The sequence below is a fragment of the Scyliorhinus canicula genome, chromosome 15, assembly GCF_902713615.1.
Source record: "Scyliorhinus canicula chromosome 15, sScyCan1.1, whole genome shotgun sequence".
Lineage (NCBI taxonomy): Eukaryota > Metazoa > Chordata > Chondrichthyes > Carcharhiniformes > Scyliorhinidae > Scyliorhinus > Scyliorhinus canicula.
This window is the reverse complement of record NC_052160.1, coordinates 13793314-13811238: the sequence shown is the minus strand read 5'-3', so window position 1 is coordinate 13811238 and position 17925 is coordinate 13793314. Positions and strand designations below refer to the sequence as shown.

The following is a 17925-nucleotide window of genomic DNA, read 5'->3' as shown; positions in this document are numbered from 1 at the left end:
GTCTAAAGCTAGTGCCGTAATTGGTTGGAGATAGAATTTTACGATTCCTTCACTGAGCCTTGACAGGTCGACTCAGGTTTTTGGGCAACTTGCAGCATAGCATCCAGGTCCCCTGGCTAGCCTGCTGGCACTATCTCACCATCTGCTCTCAGTGCCTTCTCAGCACGTGCTGAAGGGCCTCTCGACTCCTTGTAGGGACTGGACACCTCACTTCCCTTTGCAACTCCTTCACCCAAGGTCTCCAGTGCAGGGTCCAAAACTGTTGCAGCTTGAGTCTCTCCCAGGTGTCATTTGGCAACATCTCCCAGGTCTGATTCACTTCCTGCACGACTGTCAGCACCTAACTTCAGCCACAAGGCACCTCCCCTTTAAAAGGGGCAGGGTTGTTTTAGATGCTGCTAGCCCCTTGCAATATTAACCCCCCCACCAACTGATGCATCCAGCCACTCAACAACATGGTTATTACTGTCCGTACGCCAATATCATTAAAATGTACTGGCAGCACAAAATTGGCATTCTACCTGTCTCCTAATCAGTGGACATAGTTGATCTTGCATTCCGAATTTAGCTCCTGTGTTTGGATGCTATTTCATTTAAACTCTCTGTAGACTTTTGTTTTATAAATTTAGAGTACCCAATTCATTTTTTCCAATTAAGGGGCAATTTAGCATGGCCCTTGCACCTATCTTGCACATCTTTGGGTTGTGGGGGCGAAACCCACGCAAACACGGGGAGAATATGCAAACTGCACACGGACAGTGACCCAGAGCCGGGATCGAAGCTGGGACCTCGGCGCCGTGAGCCAGCAGAGCTAACCCCACTGTGCACCCGTGCTGCCCATAACCCTCTGTAGACTTTAATGGTTCCTGGAACTCCCCTGTTATCCGATACATTTCTCATCTCCTGCTGCAGATGGCAGTGTTCCTTGAGCATGAAGGTCAGTAAACCATGGAGCAACACAGAAATGTAGCTGTTATGCAGTCAGGGAACACATGCATAGATAAGACAGTTCCCCCAAAGTAAAGGAGGGTTAAATACCAGGTCAATTACATCAGCAACCCTCTGACGAAATGGTACTGGCAAAGGCTTGGGAAGGGGATCGTGAGCAGCTGATGTGAGGAGCCACGGAAGAATGTGGTTATATACAATGTGGCTTTGTTGTTTCCTGCAATGATGGCAGGAAAAATAAGTGCATAGGATGAATTTTGTATCAGGTGATTGACTATACTGTGATTATAACACCAGTAAATGCAATTTACATTCCAATAGCATGCTTGAAAAGAAGTGTGTTGATAACTAAAACATCTCTGTGTTTGCGGCAGTTTTAGATTGAGGTGAGTCACAAATTTGCTATTTGACAAATAGATAGGGCAGCATGCAATGTGAGTTTATAATTCCTAAGAATGGAAATACTCAATAGGTCAGGCAGCAGCTGTGGCGTGAAATGTTAACTCACTTCTCTCCCCGTAGAAGCTGTTTGACCTGAATATTCCCAGGATTTCACTTTTATTTGCGGACCGCCGCAGTATTTTGCTTTTGTATTGAGGATTTTGTAATTGTGTTTGATTGCAGTCAGCCATTGCAGCAATGTGTTGTTAAGGATCTTCCAGAATGATGTTTTGTTTTTGTTATGTTGAATTGTCTTTATCTGAAGTGTTAAGTGATCCGAATTTTTGTTTCCGTCGCCCATACACACTAGCTGAAACAAGAAGCCCACCACAATCTATTGCTTACACAACACTATCCACAAAAAAATTAATAATATGATAGATTATCCTTATCAACACCTCTAGTAAAATTGCACAGATTTCAGAATGCGTATTTTCTACACTTTACCAATTATGTGCAGATATTGCCTTTGCACAGTTTAAGAGGGGGCAGTGGCGTACTGATACTGTAACTGGACTAGTAATCCAGAGGCTCAATGTAATGCTCTGGGATCCTGGGTTTGAATTACGGCAAATGTTGCCACTTGAATTCAATGCAAATCCTTCTTAAATATATTCAGTGACTTGGCCTCCACAGCCTTCTCTGGTCAGAATAATTTGAGAAAATATTGAGAGCAACTGTTCATATCATAAAATTTACAGTGCAGAAGGAGGCCATTCGGCCCATCGAGTCTGCACAGGCTCTTGGAAAGAGCACCCTACCCAAGGTCAACACCTCCACCCTATCCCCATAACCCAGTAACCCCACCCAACACTAAGGGCAATTTATCATGGCCAATCCACCTAACCTGCACATCTTTGGACTGTGGGAGGAAACCGGGGCACCCGGAGGAAACCCACGCACACACGGGGAGGATGTGCAGACTCCACACAGACAGTGACCCAAGCCGGAATCGAACCTGGGACCCTGGAGCTGTGAAGCGACTGTGCTATCCACAATGCTACCGTGCTGCCCGACATATGGAGGCTTCTACACACTGAAACACTTCAGGCATTTCACAGGAGCATTATTTTTTTTAAATGACACTGAGGCACAAAAGGGGATTTGAGGTCAGATGGCCAAAAGTTCAATCACAGAGTGTTAAGAGACTGTCCTAACAGCTGGAAAGTGAGGCAGCAATGTGGGAAGGGTATCCCAGAGCTGGGACACGGGCAACTGAAGGTTCACAAATAGCTGGGGAGGAAGTGGACACATAAGAGAGTATGGGTGAGCAATAAAGTGACAGCAAATAGGGGGTGAGGTAAAGAAGTACTTGGCTGGAATGGAGTAGTATTCGAGCCGGGGGCATCGGGCGGTGAGTATTTAAGTTAACGGCTGCTGCAAGCAAATGGCTTATGATCCTGAGTATCTAGGAAATTGGGGAGGCGGTGACATTGTGGGATTGTCGCCGCTGGACTAGTAATCCAGAGACCCGGGAAAATGTTCTGGGGACTGGGTTTCGAATCCCACCACGGCAGATGATGGAATTTAAACTCAATAAAATATCTGGAATCAAAAAAAGTCTAATGATGATCATGAAACCATTGTCGGGCAGCATGGTAGCACAGTGGTTAGCACAATTGCTTCACAGCTCCAGGCTCCCTGGTTCGATTCCCGGCTTGGGTCACTCTTTGTAGTATGCACATTCTTCCCATGTCTGCATGGGTTTCCTCCGGCTGCTCCGGTTTCCTCCCACAGTCCAAAGATGTGCAGGTTAGGTGGATTGGCCATGATCATAGAATGTACAGTGCAGAAGGAGGCCATTCGGCCCATCGAGTCTGCACCGGCTCCTGGAAAGAGCACCCTACCCAAGGTTAACACCTCCACCCTATCCTCATAACCCAGTAACCCCACCCAACACTAAGGGCAATTTTGAACACTAAGGGCAATTTATCACGGCCAATCCACCTAACCTGCACATCTTTGGTGGCCAAGAAAAAAGGTGGGTTACGGAGATAGGATGGAGGTGTGGGCTTAGGTAGGGTGCTCTTCCCGAGGGCCAGTGCAGACTCAATGGGCCAAATGGCCTCCTTCTGCACTATAAATTCTATGATTCTATATCCTTTAGGGAAGGAAATCTGCCATCCTTACCTGGTCTGGCCTACATGTGACTCCAGACCCACAGCAATGTGGTTGACTCTTAACTGCCTCAAGGGCAATTAGGGATGGGCAATAAATACTGGCACAGCCTGCGATGCCCACATCCCATGAACAAATTTTTTAAAAATGCGACGTAAATATTGGGGGAAAATAATGGACAGCTGAGGAGGTGAATGAGCAGACTGGAGGGTGGGGAATGCAGAATTGAGGAACACTGCATTTTGTTCACAATGCTATATTTTGATACAAAGCTGTGATTAATTAAATGTAATCATCAGATTGTTGATACTTTCCGGTCATCAACAAAATACAGAGAGATGGCACTCAAAATCTTTATATTTAAGGTGAGGAAGATGCAGTATGGTTGAGAGTTCTTTCAGCCATGGTGGAGGATTGATTGAGGAAAAAGGAAAGTATATGGGGAACATTGGTGTGAAAGATGGTATCGGCAGAAAAGGTGAACCTCTGCTCCCACCCTTTCCCCATCCTCACAGATCCACAATTGGGGTCCCCTCATCCTCGCCTTCTACCCACTAGCCTCCACGTTCAACAGATCATCCTTCACCATTTCTGACACCATCAAACATCCTCCACTCCCCTCGTGTCTCTGCATTCTGAAGAGACTGTTCCCTCCGTGGCACCCTGGTCCACTCCATTATCCTCACCCCTTCCCATACAAGCCCGGGAAAAGCAATGTCCTCCTTTTTACCTCCTCCATTCTCAAAGTCCATGGCCCCATCTGGGTAAAACATCAATATACATGTATTTCTTTCAGTTTAGCATATTGCATCTACAGATGAGCATACAAGGAGCAGGAGTAGGCCACTCAGCCCCTCGAACCTGCTCTGCCATTCAATAAGATCATGACTGATCTGATAGTAAGGTCAAATCTGCATCCCCCCCCCCCCCCCCAAATAACCTATTTACCCCCTTGCTTACCAAGAATCTATCCAGATCTGCATTTAAAATATTCAAAGATTGCTTCCACCACCTTTTCAGGGAGAGTTCCAAAGAGTCACGACTCTCTGGGAAAAGGTATAACCTCATCCTCATTTTAAACGGGAGACCCCTTATTTTTAAACAGTGACCCGTAGTTCCAGATTCTTCCACATGAGGAAACATCCTCTCCACATACACCCTGTCAAGACCCCTCAGGATCTTGTATGTTTCAATGAAGTAGTACCTTAACATTCTAAACTTTAGCAGACGCAAGCCTATTTCCTTATTTGAGAACACATGCATTCCAGGTATTAGTTTGGTAAACTACCTATGAACTGCTTCAAATACATTTATATCTTTTGTTAAATCAGGTGACCAATACTGTACAGTTTTCCAAATGCAGTCTCACTTGTGCTCTGTGCCCTGAACAACCCAAGCCAAAAACTCCCTACTTTGTATTCAATTCCCCTTGCAATAAATGCTAGCTTTCCTAATTAATTAATTACTGTACCTGCATACTAGCTTTTTGTGATTCATGCACTAGGACACCTGGGTCCCTCTGCAATCACTCTCCATTTAAATAATATGCTTTTGTTATTCTTCCTACCAAAATGGAAAATGTCACATTTTCCCACATTGTATTCCATTTGCCACCTCTTTGCCCACTCACTTAACCTATTTGTATCTATTTGCAGCCTCCTACTGTCCTCTTCACAACTTACTTTCCTATTTATCCTCGGTCATCAGCAAATTTGGCAACCATGCCTTCCATTTCTGCTACTGGGATGTTATTTGTATTCTCTATAGTGAAAACTGTTCAAAATAACCTGTTCAATTCACCTGCCATCTCTGTGTTTTCCATTACCAATTCTCCAGACTCACTTTCTACAGGCCAATGCTCACTTTGTTAACACTTTTCTTTAAGTATTTACAAAAGCTCTCATCTGTTTTTATATTTATGGCCAGATTTATTTTGCACTCTAATTTTTCCCTCTTTAATAATCTTTTAGTCACCCTTTCCTGTTCCTTATTCTGCCCAATCTTCTGATCTGCCCCCTATCTTTGCACAATTATCTGCTTTTTCTTTAAGTCTGATACTATCTTTAACCTTTCTGGTTAACCATGGATAGTGGGTCTGTCCCTTGGACGTTTTCTTACTCATCTATTCTGCAATTTCATCTACTGGAATTAATCTATTCTGCAATTTCACCTTAAATATTTGCCACTGCATCTCTATTGATCTGTCCCTTAACCTAATTTGCCTATTCAGGTTAGCCAGCTCAGCTTTCATGCCCTCATTATCATTTGTACTTAAAGTTTAAAAGCATAGTCTCAGATCCACTCTTCTCTCCCTCATACTGAATGTAAAATGCAATCATATTATGAAGGAAATTATGTTAAGGGTGGAGCAGGCTCGAAGGGCCGAATGGTCTCCTGCCCCTATTTTCTACATTCCTTTTTTAAGGACCTCGGCGCCGTGAGGCTGCAGTGCTAACCCACTGCGCCACCGTTCTGTCCTTATTTTCTACATTCCTTAGAATTGCTCAACAGGACTGTCCACTTTCCCGTTACCAGTAACTGCTTCTGCACCTTGTACTTCAACCCTGATGAAGAAGGCAGCCCTGTCCCAAACATACCTGTTCACTCAGCTGGAATCGTGCCACTTAAAATTCACTTTATTTTAAAGCACATGACTCGCCACGGGCGAGCGAGTGCAAAACATTCTCCAAATGCTAGGTTAGGTTGTTGAGTTACACCTTTAAACTGAGGAGCACGTTCCAAGCTGCAAGAGCTCCTGCTCAAATAGCAATTAAATCGAGAACAATGCACACTGGATTTGAAGGGATTGCACTCTCTGGTACTAAAAGAAAAGGCGCAGGTTAGTTGAAACAAAGTTCCACCTTGGCAGTAGAATAATATATTTTACATTATTCAAGGACCGGATGACCTACCCCCTTTCCTATTTTCTGTTTCGCTTTGTTAGTTAATATGTATACCTTTTTGGTTAGAAAATAGAAAACCGCCAAACTTGCAATGAGCAACATTTTGGGATCGGCTGGCATTTTTGTTTGGAAGAGAAAAAAATGCTGGTACTTTGATTTCTGGACGTGACCATGTTCTTTGTTTTTGAACCACTGCAAACGTCCTTGCAATGCCAAATCAGAAGCTAGACTAAAAGATGCTTGCTCCAAACCCCTTATGGCGCGATTTCAGCAACAACATTTGAGATGGGCTGGAGTTTTGATGTGATTTACACGATGTAACCAATCCCCCCCCGCGTTGCAATTATTGTTGGCTGCCAGGTTTTGAGTTGCCCTGTTCCACATGCAGCGCTACTTGCAATGTTTTGAGCTCAGTATCGCTCTGTAGGTGGCGGTTGTTGCCGCGAAGAATGAGAAAAGACACGTTACTGGTCCAGGAGAAAAAATAAAATAAGGTGCATGCAGAAAGAGCGGAGAGGAGGCGGGGAGGGCAGACACGAACCATAGGGCAAAGACAAAAGGCACCAAACGAGCAAGGTAAATGCGTTCATCCCACTGTCGATTTTATACCCCCCACCCCACCGCGTCCTGGGGCAACTTGCAGCAGCTCCAGCCTCCTGGCGCGTGAGCCGCCGAACAAAAGCGAACCCCCCTAGCAACCGCGGCCGGGGCCCCCCTGACAACCGCGGCCGGGGCCCCCCTGACAACCGCGGCCGGGGTTGCAGCAGCTCGGGTTTGGTGGGGGGATCGGTCGCTCGCTCGCTCGGTGACAGTCCGGGGGCCGGTTGGTGGACTCCTTAAACGGGGAGGGGGCGCCGCCTGGCCTACCCCCCCCCCCCCCCCCCCCGGAGGGAGGGATCCGGTTCGGAGCGTAAAATGCGGCCCCGGCTGCCGAAAGCGCCGACAAGGCCGCAGAGCCCCGGGCTGAAGTTGAGAGGCCGCCTGCTGCCACCGGAATATGGCGGCGGGCGCCACGCTGGCTCATGGAGAACTTCGTACTTCACCTGAGGGTAAATAGCGGGCGTTCAGCTTTACCCACCCCCACCCCCCAAAAAAAAGTCCAGGAATTTGGCTGAGATCATTTCAATTTTTAGTGTGACCCCCCCCCCCCCAATGTTATTCTGCAGGTTATATATTTGAAATAGAATGTAATAAGTTATTTTTTCATGCAGCTCCTTTGCAGTATGTCAAGTTGCAAAAACAAATCTGGGAAATGTTTTTGTTTTGCTCTTTGATATTTTCTACCAAGTAGGGAAACGTTTGGAATTAGATATATGTATAGTTTATATTTGTTTGCATATATTTTATGTATGTATATATATATATGTTCATTCCAATACTTGCATTCATGTAACTCCTTTATCATAGCCAAATGGTTCACTTTCACAAAAGCATTGATGAATCAAAATTTGGGATATTAGGACAAGTAAGGTTTAAAGAACTCCCTAAAGAAGGCGTTTTAAGGAAGGAGTTCCAAACCTCGGGACCTCGGCAGCTAAAGGAATGAGACCTGCAAGGGACCAAAATTGGAGGAGGTTACAGGGGTGGCACAATAGTTCGCGCCGCTGCCTCACCGCGCCAGGGACCCAGGTTCAATTCTGACCTTGGGTGACTGGAGTCTGCACGTTCTCCCCGTGTCTGCCTGGATTTCCTCTCGGTGCTCCGATTTCCTCCCACAAATCCTGAAAGACGAGCTTATGAGGTGAATTCTCCCTCGGTGTACCCGAACAGGTGTTGGAGTGTGGCGACTAGAGGATTTTTACAGTAATTTAATTGCAGTGTTAACGTGAGCCTACTTGTGACAATAATAAAGATTAAAGGAGAAAAGTGGGGGAGGCATTCTGTCTGCTCTGGCTCTCTGTCTGAGCGATAATGCAGTGATATAACTGACAGAATTGTCTCCTGTGCTGTAACAATTCTGTAATGTGATCTGATACTTTTGAGGATTTTGTGCCTGAGAGGTTGCGAGCCTTTCATTCTGCATTATTTTCCAGTTATGCAACAAAAAGCCTTTAAATAATAGCAAGAGTTGCATCCTATTGCTTTGTGATATTCATTTCCTCAAGGAGACGAACTAACACACAAACTAGCTAAATGCCTAATGCATTTAAAGTAATCTGAATACAATACAGTTCTAAACAGTTTAGCAATTCTGGATCTGTTTGTTGCCCTGCTGTTGCACATAAGTAGATCCTTCGGTTTGTTTCACTGTATCCCTAAACGAGATGGACCTAGATGGGTATCTGCTAAGAGCTTTGAAGAATCTTGTCAAAATGATATGTTTGTATTTTCTTCGAGGATTGAGACCCCATTTGCAGCATATGCCATCAAGACACTGCAACTGACACTCTTCAGTTTTCAAACATGGACTGATGCAAGCCTATCTTGTTAGATTGATTTTGATGTAAAAGTTGTACACACACAACATACTGTGGTGATAATGCATCACTGTAAATACACAAGGGGTTAATGTAAATACATGTAGACTAGCTAGACACTAGAGGGAGCACCAGAGACATGACACACAGACATTGAACCAATAGGCCAGTAAGATAGGACACGGCCAATGGGCATTCAAGATACACACAGTGGTGACACTACCACAGGGGGGCATTACACTAACCCATATAAAAGGACACAGCACACATGATCTTCCTCTTTCCAGTGGAGACTCCGTGAGTACACAGGGTTGATTTGAAACACATCACACCCACCATGTGGATTATAGAAGACTGGTTAGATAGTCTGAGTAGCTATAGCAGGATTAACAGGAGAGTCTAATCCAAGTAGGAGAATTGTTAACAGTTTAATAAATGTGTTAAAGCTATCTCCAAGTCTGAACCTTCCTTTGTCAGAGTGCACATCAAGGAAGCAGCTTATGCTACGTCAAGAGCATAAGAAAAAATGGTACCAGTGAGTGAACTGTTAAATCCATATAATTACAACTCAGCGAACAGTGACAACCAGCAACAGCAGCCAGGCAAGATGATGTTCAAGATTCCGGTTCCACAGCAGCTCAGGCTCCAAGACAATCTCAGTGAAAACTGGCGTTGGCTCAGGCAGAGATTCGAGATCTATCTAGTAGCCACCGACCTAGATGGTGTGGCGGATGCAGAGAAAATAAAGCTTCTATTTACCATCGCGGGTCCAGAAGCAGCTGAAATCTTCCAGACCGTCAAATACTCAAAGGGGCAAAACAAGAGCGACTTCCAGGCAGTCCTGGACAAATTCCAAAAATTCTGCGAGGAACATACAAGAAAAAACAGTAAAAGAGGCACCAAGACTCACCACGAGGCAAAGGTAGGCTTTCCATTGAAGAAATCAGCAAGTTTTGAATTGCTGCCATCTTGGTAAAGGTGCTGCGCATGCGCAGTTGCGCGAGAAGAGCACAGAATGGGAAGGTACGTTTCCACATGCGCGAGAAGCCACACATGGGCAATTGCGAAAAAGGCCCCCAGTAAGGGAATAGCGATGTGCGCATGCGCAATCGCTACCTACGACCTACGTCACATGCTTTGTGATGTCAGAGGCCCCGGACCACGCCCACTTAAAGGGGAAATGTCCCAAAACACGAAAAAAAGTTTTAAAGCCGTAAAACCCGATTCTTTCACCTGGAACGACAGCACAATGCCTGAAATTTGACCAGCAGCTGAAAGTAACCGCCGCAGGACCCTGCAACAAGCAGTTAGCACCGCCCAAAGAGATGATACAGTCCTTGAAGACTATGACTCAGACCTTGAATTCTTCTTTGGACATCGCGATCCCAATGCGAGCTCCGACACAAAACATGATGATATGGTCCTAGAAGACAACGACTCAGACGAAGATTTCACCTTGGGAGGTGGCTACCCCAGTACCAAATCCGAACCGCAACTAGACGTGTTGTACTTTGAAGACCCCGACGACGAGGTCTTCAGATTGGGGAATCTTCAGCCCAGCACATATAACATCCCGACTCGTGAGTGCAGGATTATGCTGTGGCCTGACACCAAGAGACAGAGAGCGGTATAAGCCCACAGAGAGCAGCCTGCTGCCAGACAGAGAGTGGTCCACTCACCACGCAGGATCCCCGACTCCGCACAGAAAGCGATGAAAGACTCCACAGCGAGACAACTGCACGGCTCCACACACAAATCGACTCGAGTGACGCAAGCCTCCACTGCGAGCTCGTGGACAGCCTCCACGATAGAAGCAACGCAAGACTCCAAAGCGCAGTCCTTGCATGAACAAGACGATGAGGGTCTAGCAACCTCTTCTGAGCAACCAGCAGCAGACGGTGCAAGTCTGCCGCACTCAAGTGAACAACAGAAAGACTATGACAGTCTACCACGCTCCAGTGAACAAGAAGAAGACTCTGACAGTCTACCCAGCTCAAGTGAACAACAAGATACTGAGGCTCTACCCACTCTATGTGCGACAAGTGACGATGGCATCCCACTTCCCATACAAGATGTGCAATGTGACAGACCTCAGCTAGTGTGTACAGAGGCACTCGACAATCACAGTGAGACTACTGGTGACTCCGGTGACACCACGTTACTTCAAACCTCATTTGCTCGAGCTTCTCCACACGCAAATGCATTCCTGAATGTTTTGACTCCAGACGTGGAGCATCAAGAAACCTCAGAAGATTCAAGTGCACCTGCAATGACTCCGGACAGGGAGTGACAAGAAACCAAAGCTGATTCAGGTGCACCAGAAAGGGCTCCTGACTGGGAGCATCGACAAGCCAAAACTGACTCAGGTGAAACAGACCAGACTCCAGACGGGGAGAATCGACAAGCCAAAGCTGATTCAAGTAAGCTGGACTTGAATCCAGACGGGGAGCGCCGCGAACTCAGTGACGGCACGCTCAAGTAAACAGCAGATCCCACAAAGCACGCTGACACGAGTAACTGTGTGAAGGACTCGTATTATCCAGAGTGTGGTCCTTGAGCACAGCAAACACGACAACAAAACCAACCAACACAACAACAACATCAAAGACGATAACAAGAAGCGTACCAAAGACACCAACGTCGACATCAAGCACGACAAAGACAACAACAATGGAACAACGACTGGCACGGCATGGTACAACTCTGTCCATGAGGGACACTGTTACTGCTCAGCTCAGTACAATGACATACCATGGCAGGACAACACAGATTGCATACATCACTACCACAAGCATCGGAAGAAAAAAAGACTCCAAATCAGACAACAATGTGATGTGTTCCTTAGGCACAGGGACACTGACGGCGTTTGCAAAGCAATGCCACCATCGACATCACCACCTCACCAACCAAATAGAAAGACACTCGACCATAATAATTATGATTTTGGACTCGTACATATGAGTTGGACTTATTGTTTAATGATCACTGTTATCATGATTTGTGCAGAGCATCACTTATCTACCTGTTTTTGTACAATTTTGATTTAACACTGCACAGAAAATATGTAACATGAAAAAAAGGGGGATGTGGTGATATGCATCACTGTAAATACACAAGGGGTTAATGTAAATACATGTAGACTAGCTAGACACTAGAGGGAGCACCAGAGACATGACACACACATTCAACCAACACGCCAGCAAGATAGGACACGACCAATGGGCATTCAAGGTACACACAGAGGTGACACTACCACAGGGGGGCATTACACCAACCCATATAAAAGGACACAGCACACATGATCTTCCTTTTTCCAGTGTGACTCTCAGTGAGTACACAGGGTTGATTTGAAACACATCACACCTACCACGTGGATTGTAGCAGACTGGTTAGATAGTCTGAGTAGCTATAGCAGGATTAACAGGAGAGTCGAATCCAAATAGGAGAATTGTTAACAGTTTAATAAATGTGTTAAAGCTATCTCCAAGTCTGAACCTTCCTTTGTCAGAGTGCACATCAAGGAAGCAGCTTATGCTACGTCAAGAGCAGAACAAAACACATACCTTGTGAAGTCAGAGTTGCATTGACTGGAGTTCCCCAAGCTAGTCATTAAGGCACATGACTGACATGATCGCCATATCAAATTCTTATTGCATATCATAATTTGCACTGCTTGTTTCTCTGTCTATTTGGTAAGGAATGGAGCTGTACCATTCCACAAACAATCCCTTATCGTAGTATTTTGTGTGAAGTGACCCTATTCTGTTGCTTTTTGTTGAAACCATATATCCCGGGCAGAGTAGCTATTGCCTACTGATTATATGGGACCGATCTGGCATTCCTTGCTCACGGTAAGTTGTCAGGGCTGCTTTGTAAGGAGGCTAATGCTTTACAATGAAATACAGAATTATATGTGACGGTAGAGCTTTGTCTCTTCAAAATCACAGGTAGAGAACTTTGTAGATAGGAATATTTTGATTAGTTTCACATTCAAAAGCGCACAGGATTTAAGATTGTTGTGCATCTGTGCAAAAATGAAGTCTTGCATCTCGCAAAATGACGTCTGGCTTTTTGTTGTATTAAAATAATATATAGGGTAGCAGGGTAGCATGGTGGTTAGCATAAATGCTTCACAGCTCCAGGGTCCCAGGTTCGATTCCCGGCTGGGTCACTTTCTGTGTGGTGTCTGCACGTCCTCCCCCTGTGTGCGTGGGTTTCCTCCGGGTGCTCCGGTTTCCTCCCACAGTCCAAAGATGTGCGGGTTAGGTGGATTGGCCATGCTAAATTGCCCGTAGTGTCCTAATAAAAAAAGTAAGGTTAAGGGGGGGGTTGTTGGGTTACGGGTATAGGGTGGATACGTGGGTTTGAGTAGGGTGATCATGGCTCGGCACAACATTGAGGGCCGAAGGGCCTGTTCTGTGCTGTACTGTTCTATGTTCTATATAGTGGGAGCCTGACGAGTCTGGTGGAGAAAGGTAAAAAGGTCCTGCAAAGGTGGGACTCACTCCCACTCTCCCTGGTAGGGAGAGTGCAGCCTATCGAGATGAAAGTACTACCCAGGTTCCTCTTCCTTGTTCAGACCTCCAGATCTACATCCCCAAGGCCTTTTTCACCACAGTGGACAAACTAATCATGGCATTTGTTTGGGGAGGGAAGGGAAGAGCCTGAGTATTAGGAAGAAAGTCCTACAAAGGAGAAAAAATGTGGGAGGCCTGCCCTGCCGAGCCTCCAGTTCTACTACTTGGTGGCCACCGCAGAAAGGGTACGGGGTTGGGTCACGTAACCGGGAGCGGAGTGGGTCAGGATGGAGGAGAGCTGTACGGGGACATCCTCCAAGCGCTGACTGCAATCGCACCCCCATCCCTTCCCATCGCATCAAAACTCCGGTTGTGGAACCAAATTAGACAGCACTTTGGACTAACCGCGATGGCCCCCATCTGCAAAAATCACATGTTCACCCCTGCAACAATGTACACCTCCTTCAAAACTTGGAGACGGGAAGAGGGGATGCTGGCAGTTAGGGACATGTACATGGACGGTAGAGTAACGACACTGGAGGACCTCACGGGCAAGTTACATCACGAGAAGGAATGACCTAGGGTATGAACAGATAAAACTTCCTCTTTGAGGAAACCCCCATACCCCCAGATACGAGGACACTCATTACTAGAAGAACTACTGAAAGCGGGTGAACGAGGAGAGCAGAACTGCGCGGACATGTATTGGAGAAGGTACGCTCAAATCTGGATGAGACGAGAAAGAAATGGAAGAAAGCTAGACAAGGAAATAGGAGGAGGACTCGGATCGAAGCACTGCACAGGGTAAACTTCTCCACATGCGCATGGCTGAGCCTAACGCAGCTAAAGGTGGTGCACAGGGCACACTTAACCAGAATACAAATGAGTGGGTTGTTCCCAGAATGGAGGACAAGTGTGAGTGTTGCCCGCGAGGCCCAGCCAACCACACCCACAACATGTTCTGGTCCTACCCCAGACTTGTCGTGTACTGGACACCCTTCCTTGAGGCCATGTCCAGGGTTGTGAGAGTGCGGGTGGAGCCGTGCCCATAGTGGCAATCTTCGGGGTATCAGACAGCCAGTGCTCTTCACGGGAAGGGGGGCTGACTCCCCATCCTTTGCTTCCCTGATCGCCTGCCGGGGCCTCCTGCTTGGCGGGCGATCAGCAACACCACCCAAGGCTGCACCACCCCTTGGCTGTCTGTTCTCAGGCTGGAGAAAATAAAATCACACCATCTGAGATGTAACCAGCAACCAATAAAGTGGGGTGGGGGAGAAACACGTCATAAAATAAGGAATAGAAAGGAAAGGGAGAAGAACATTGGGGTGAGGGTGGGGTGTGTGGGTGGGGATGCGATAGCACTCGAGGAAAACAGGACAGGCAGAGATGAGGAAAGTTTGCTTGTACATCACTGCCTGAACCACAATACCTGTTATGTAAAGTTTACAATTAAATGTCAAAACCCTAATAAGAATATTTGGAAAAAAAAGATATAGTATTACGGAATTCTATGATCATGTTTGGCTTAATATTTACTTGCATTATGGTACGACTTGCCTTTGCATCTGTTTACTGATCGTTGGCATTGTGATCTGTTGTATAGTAATTCAGCAAGGAACTTTTATATTTGATAAAAATTGTTCTATTTCTACTAAGCTGATGTGCAACTTTTTGGCCCTTCTATATCCATGTTTTCGTAGAATTTGTGGAACTCCAGAAATAAATTGTTCTTTTAATAGCTTAAAATCTTCTTTTTAAAGGTTTTGTTTTGCTTATTCTGCTCACTTGGCATGAACCGTCTGATGTTAATTGCTTGAAAGTATTGTGCTAATTTGTTTTTACAATGATTAAAATTCCTTGGGATGGATATGCTTTCTTAGTTGTAACAGTTGAGAGGGATGCAGAATGCTTATTTAAAATATCCCAAGTGTCTATCTGAAAGAGATACAATGCTAAAGATTAGAATACAACGGGATTGGTTTGTGTACACCATGTCCTTCTTCCCAGTATTCAAGTTTGACAATTGTCGTCATTATCGGTCAAGTGGCTTTTTGGAGTTTTGATGGTCTACTTGTTTTATACTTTTGTTATTGATCGCTTAATGCCATTAACCTTTTATATAATAGGGAGCAAGATGCAAATGCGTTGCCCCGTTGTTGCTGCTAAGCTGAAGGATAAATATTTAGTGATTGTCAGATTCAAGGCAGCACATTTACTCAGGATGGCAAAGTGTTGTTTATATTTAATTGATCTTGAATGTAACTGGAATATCTATGCCAACACTGCTATAAATTAGTTGAAGTTTTTTTTTGTAAGCCATGGGGAAATTTGACAAAGTATGTTTTCTTTTTCCACATTTTGGTTCATTGTGGATTTTATAATTGGGTGCATGGAGTAAAAAGAGATGAAGAATCATAGCATTCGGGTTGGTTTTGAATTTCTCTTGCAAAGAGTCGCCACAGACACCGTCTATCTGCTGTAAACTCTGCTTCTATGATGAACAGCCTTGAATCATACAGCGTATAACAAAAGAAAAATACTGCCAATGGTGAAAATCTGAAGTAAACAGAAAATGCTGGCAATATTCATCAGGTCTGACAGCGTGTGTTGAGACACCGGGTTCTCATTTCAGGTCATTGACCCTTTGTCAGGTCTCTGCTTCTCACTTTGCAAATGCTGTCAGCCCGGCGGATGGTTTCCAGCATGTTTCTCATTTCTGTACATAACAAGTATTATGATCCCAGTTTGATTCTACGACTGGACAGGAAGATCCCAGAATGGAACCCTGGCTCAAAAGACCATAACGTTTTTAAAAATAAAATGCGGAGGATCAGAGTCGCGGGATTGCTAATTAGTTTTAACAACAAGATAAACATTTAAACATGAAAATACTGGATGGTGACTGGAAAAATACATGCACTCTGCTCTGAACCCAAGTTAGTGTCTGTAGATTTCTCCTCGGAATTCCACCCTCGCATGATTGTCACATGGGTTTTTCCAAACGCCACTCCCAAAATCTTTAAAATCTTCTTTCATATTACTTTCCTTTAGTGGTTTTTATTCCGAAATCCAGTCCAGGTTTTACAAATGTCACTTTGAAACAAAGCTTTCACTCCATTTTTATCAGCAAATTCAGTCCAGGATTTTGCACCAACACCTTCCAGATTTTTTTGTCTTGACTGCTGCACAAACCGTTCACAATTTTAACTCTCGATTCCCAGACTGTATTAAAATAGCATCAGACCTTGGATTTACATTTGAAGTCTGCTGCCCCACTTGAAATGTGGTTACTGCAATTGTCTCTTTTACTCAGAACCCTTTGTTTACCCATGAATGCTTCTGAACAATACCTTGGTTCCTGTCCTCTTCAGTTGTCTTAAATTCTTTGTGTTCCAATTCTTTGGTAATCTGTATTGTAACTTGTATTTTAGGAATGCTGCCTTTTTGCAACTCCTGTCCTGCCCAGTCTTCTGGCAGGGTTGAGAGATGTTCAATCCCCAATGTCCTGTCTCGAACTGCAATATAGCCAGCTAAGACGTAAATGTTTTTTATACCTTACAAGGGCCTCCAATTGTGAAGCAACCCCTGTGTATTCTATTTATTCTTCACACCTTAAATCCCCTCTGAGCAGAAGAGAAACACAGTTGGAACGCAACCAACTCCCACACATACTAACATCTTTGTCCAGCATGAAACTAATTATAGGTTTTACCTTAAACACACTTCAAACTGTACCTTATTTCTAACGTTTTGCAGTACAAATATAAATCTCTTAAAACTACCATTTGTTTACTGAACACAAGCCTTAGGATGGTCATAGTATATGGTCTTGAGCCTGTCATAGATGCCTGAGACAGGTGTGAAATGTTTAAGGAAAACCTTGAGTCATAGGGCTAAAACTTAAAATGTTCTGACAAATTTTGAAAGTGTATTGTGGCATTTTACATGCTGTAATCATGAATTCTGATTGCCATTTAAAGTGTATTTAATACATGATAAAAACAATACTGATATAAAATCTAGTGCATTCAATTTGTACGAATTTGTAAAAAAAATAATTTAACTTTATAGTGTTAGGAAATAAGGAGATCATGAGAAATCATTTGTGTGGCTTTTTATGATTTATCTTTTTCCTTTCTGACTCAGAATCAGCGTCATTAGAGGAATTGGATGTAAAGGATAACATGTCCAATGTACCCAAGGACAGAAGTAATAGGTGGCAAGAAATTCAGAAAGGACTACAGTTTATCCAGTAAGTATCTTCCTAAGCAATGTGCTGAAATTTACTGTTCACCAAAGTTTTTAAAATTCATTTACCGGATGTGGGAGTCGCTGGTTAGGCCAGCATTTATTGCCCATCCCTAGTTGCCCTTCAGAAGGTGGTGGTGAGCTGCCTTCTTGAACCGCTGCAGCCCTTGAGGTGTAGGTACACCCACTGTGCTGTTGGGGAGGGAGTTCCAGGATGTTGCCCCAGCGACAGTGAAGGGACGGCGATATATTTCCATTTGGTGAGTTACTTGGAGGGGAAACTCCAGGTGGTGGGGTTCCCAAGTATCTGCTGCTCTTGTCCTTCTAGATGGT

At 44.8% G+C, this 17925-nt stretch overlaps 1 protein-coding gene across 5 annotated transcripts in view; it reads left to right on the top strand.

The window, feature by feature from the left end:
* zc3h7a (zinc finger CCCH-type containing 7A) overlaps positions 1-17925 on the top strand; it is a 115691-nt gene that overhangs the window by 9712 nt on the left and 88054 nt on the right. For 2 of the 5 annotated variants that reach the window (XM_038819672.1, XM_038819668.1), the window contains exon 2: positions 17491-17596. In XM_038819672.1, coding sequence (XP_038675600.1) covers positions 17529-17596 — 68 coding nt within the window. In that variant the 5' untranslated portion in view covers positions 17491-17528. Of the gene's footprint in view, positions 1-6222; positions 6347-6758; positions 6987-7305; positions 7460-17490; positions 17597-17925 lie in introns of those variants that run through there. The other 3 variants (XM_038819669.1, XM_038819671.1, XM_038819670.1) reach the window with 3 other exon arrangements.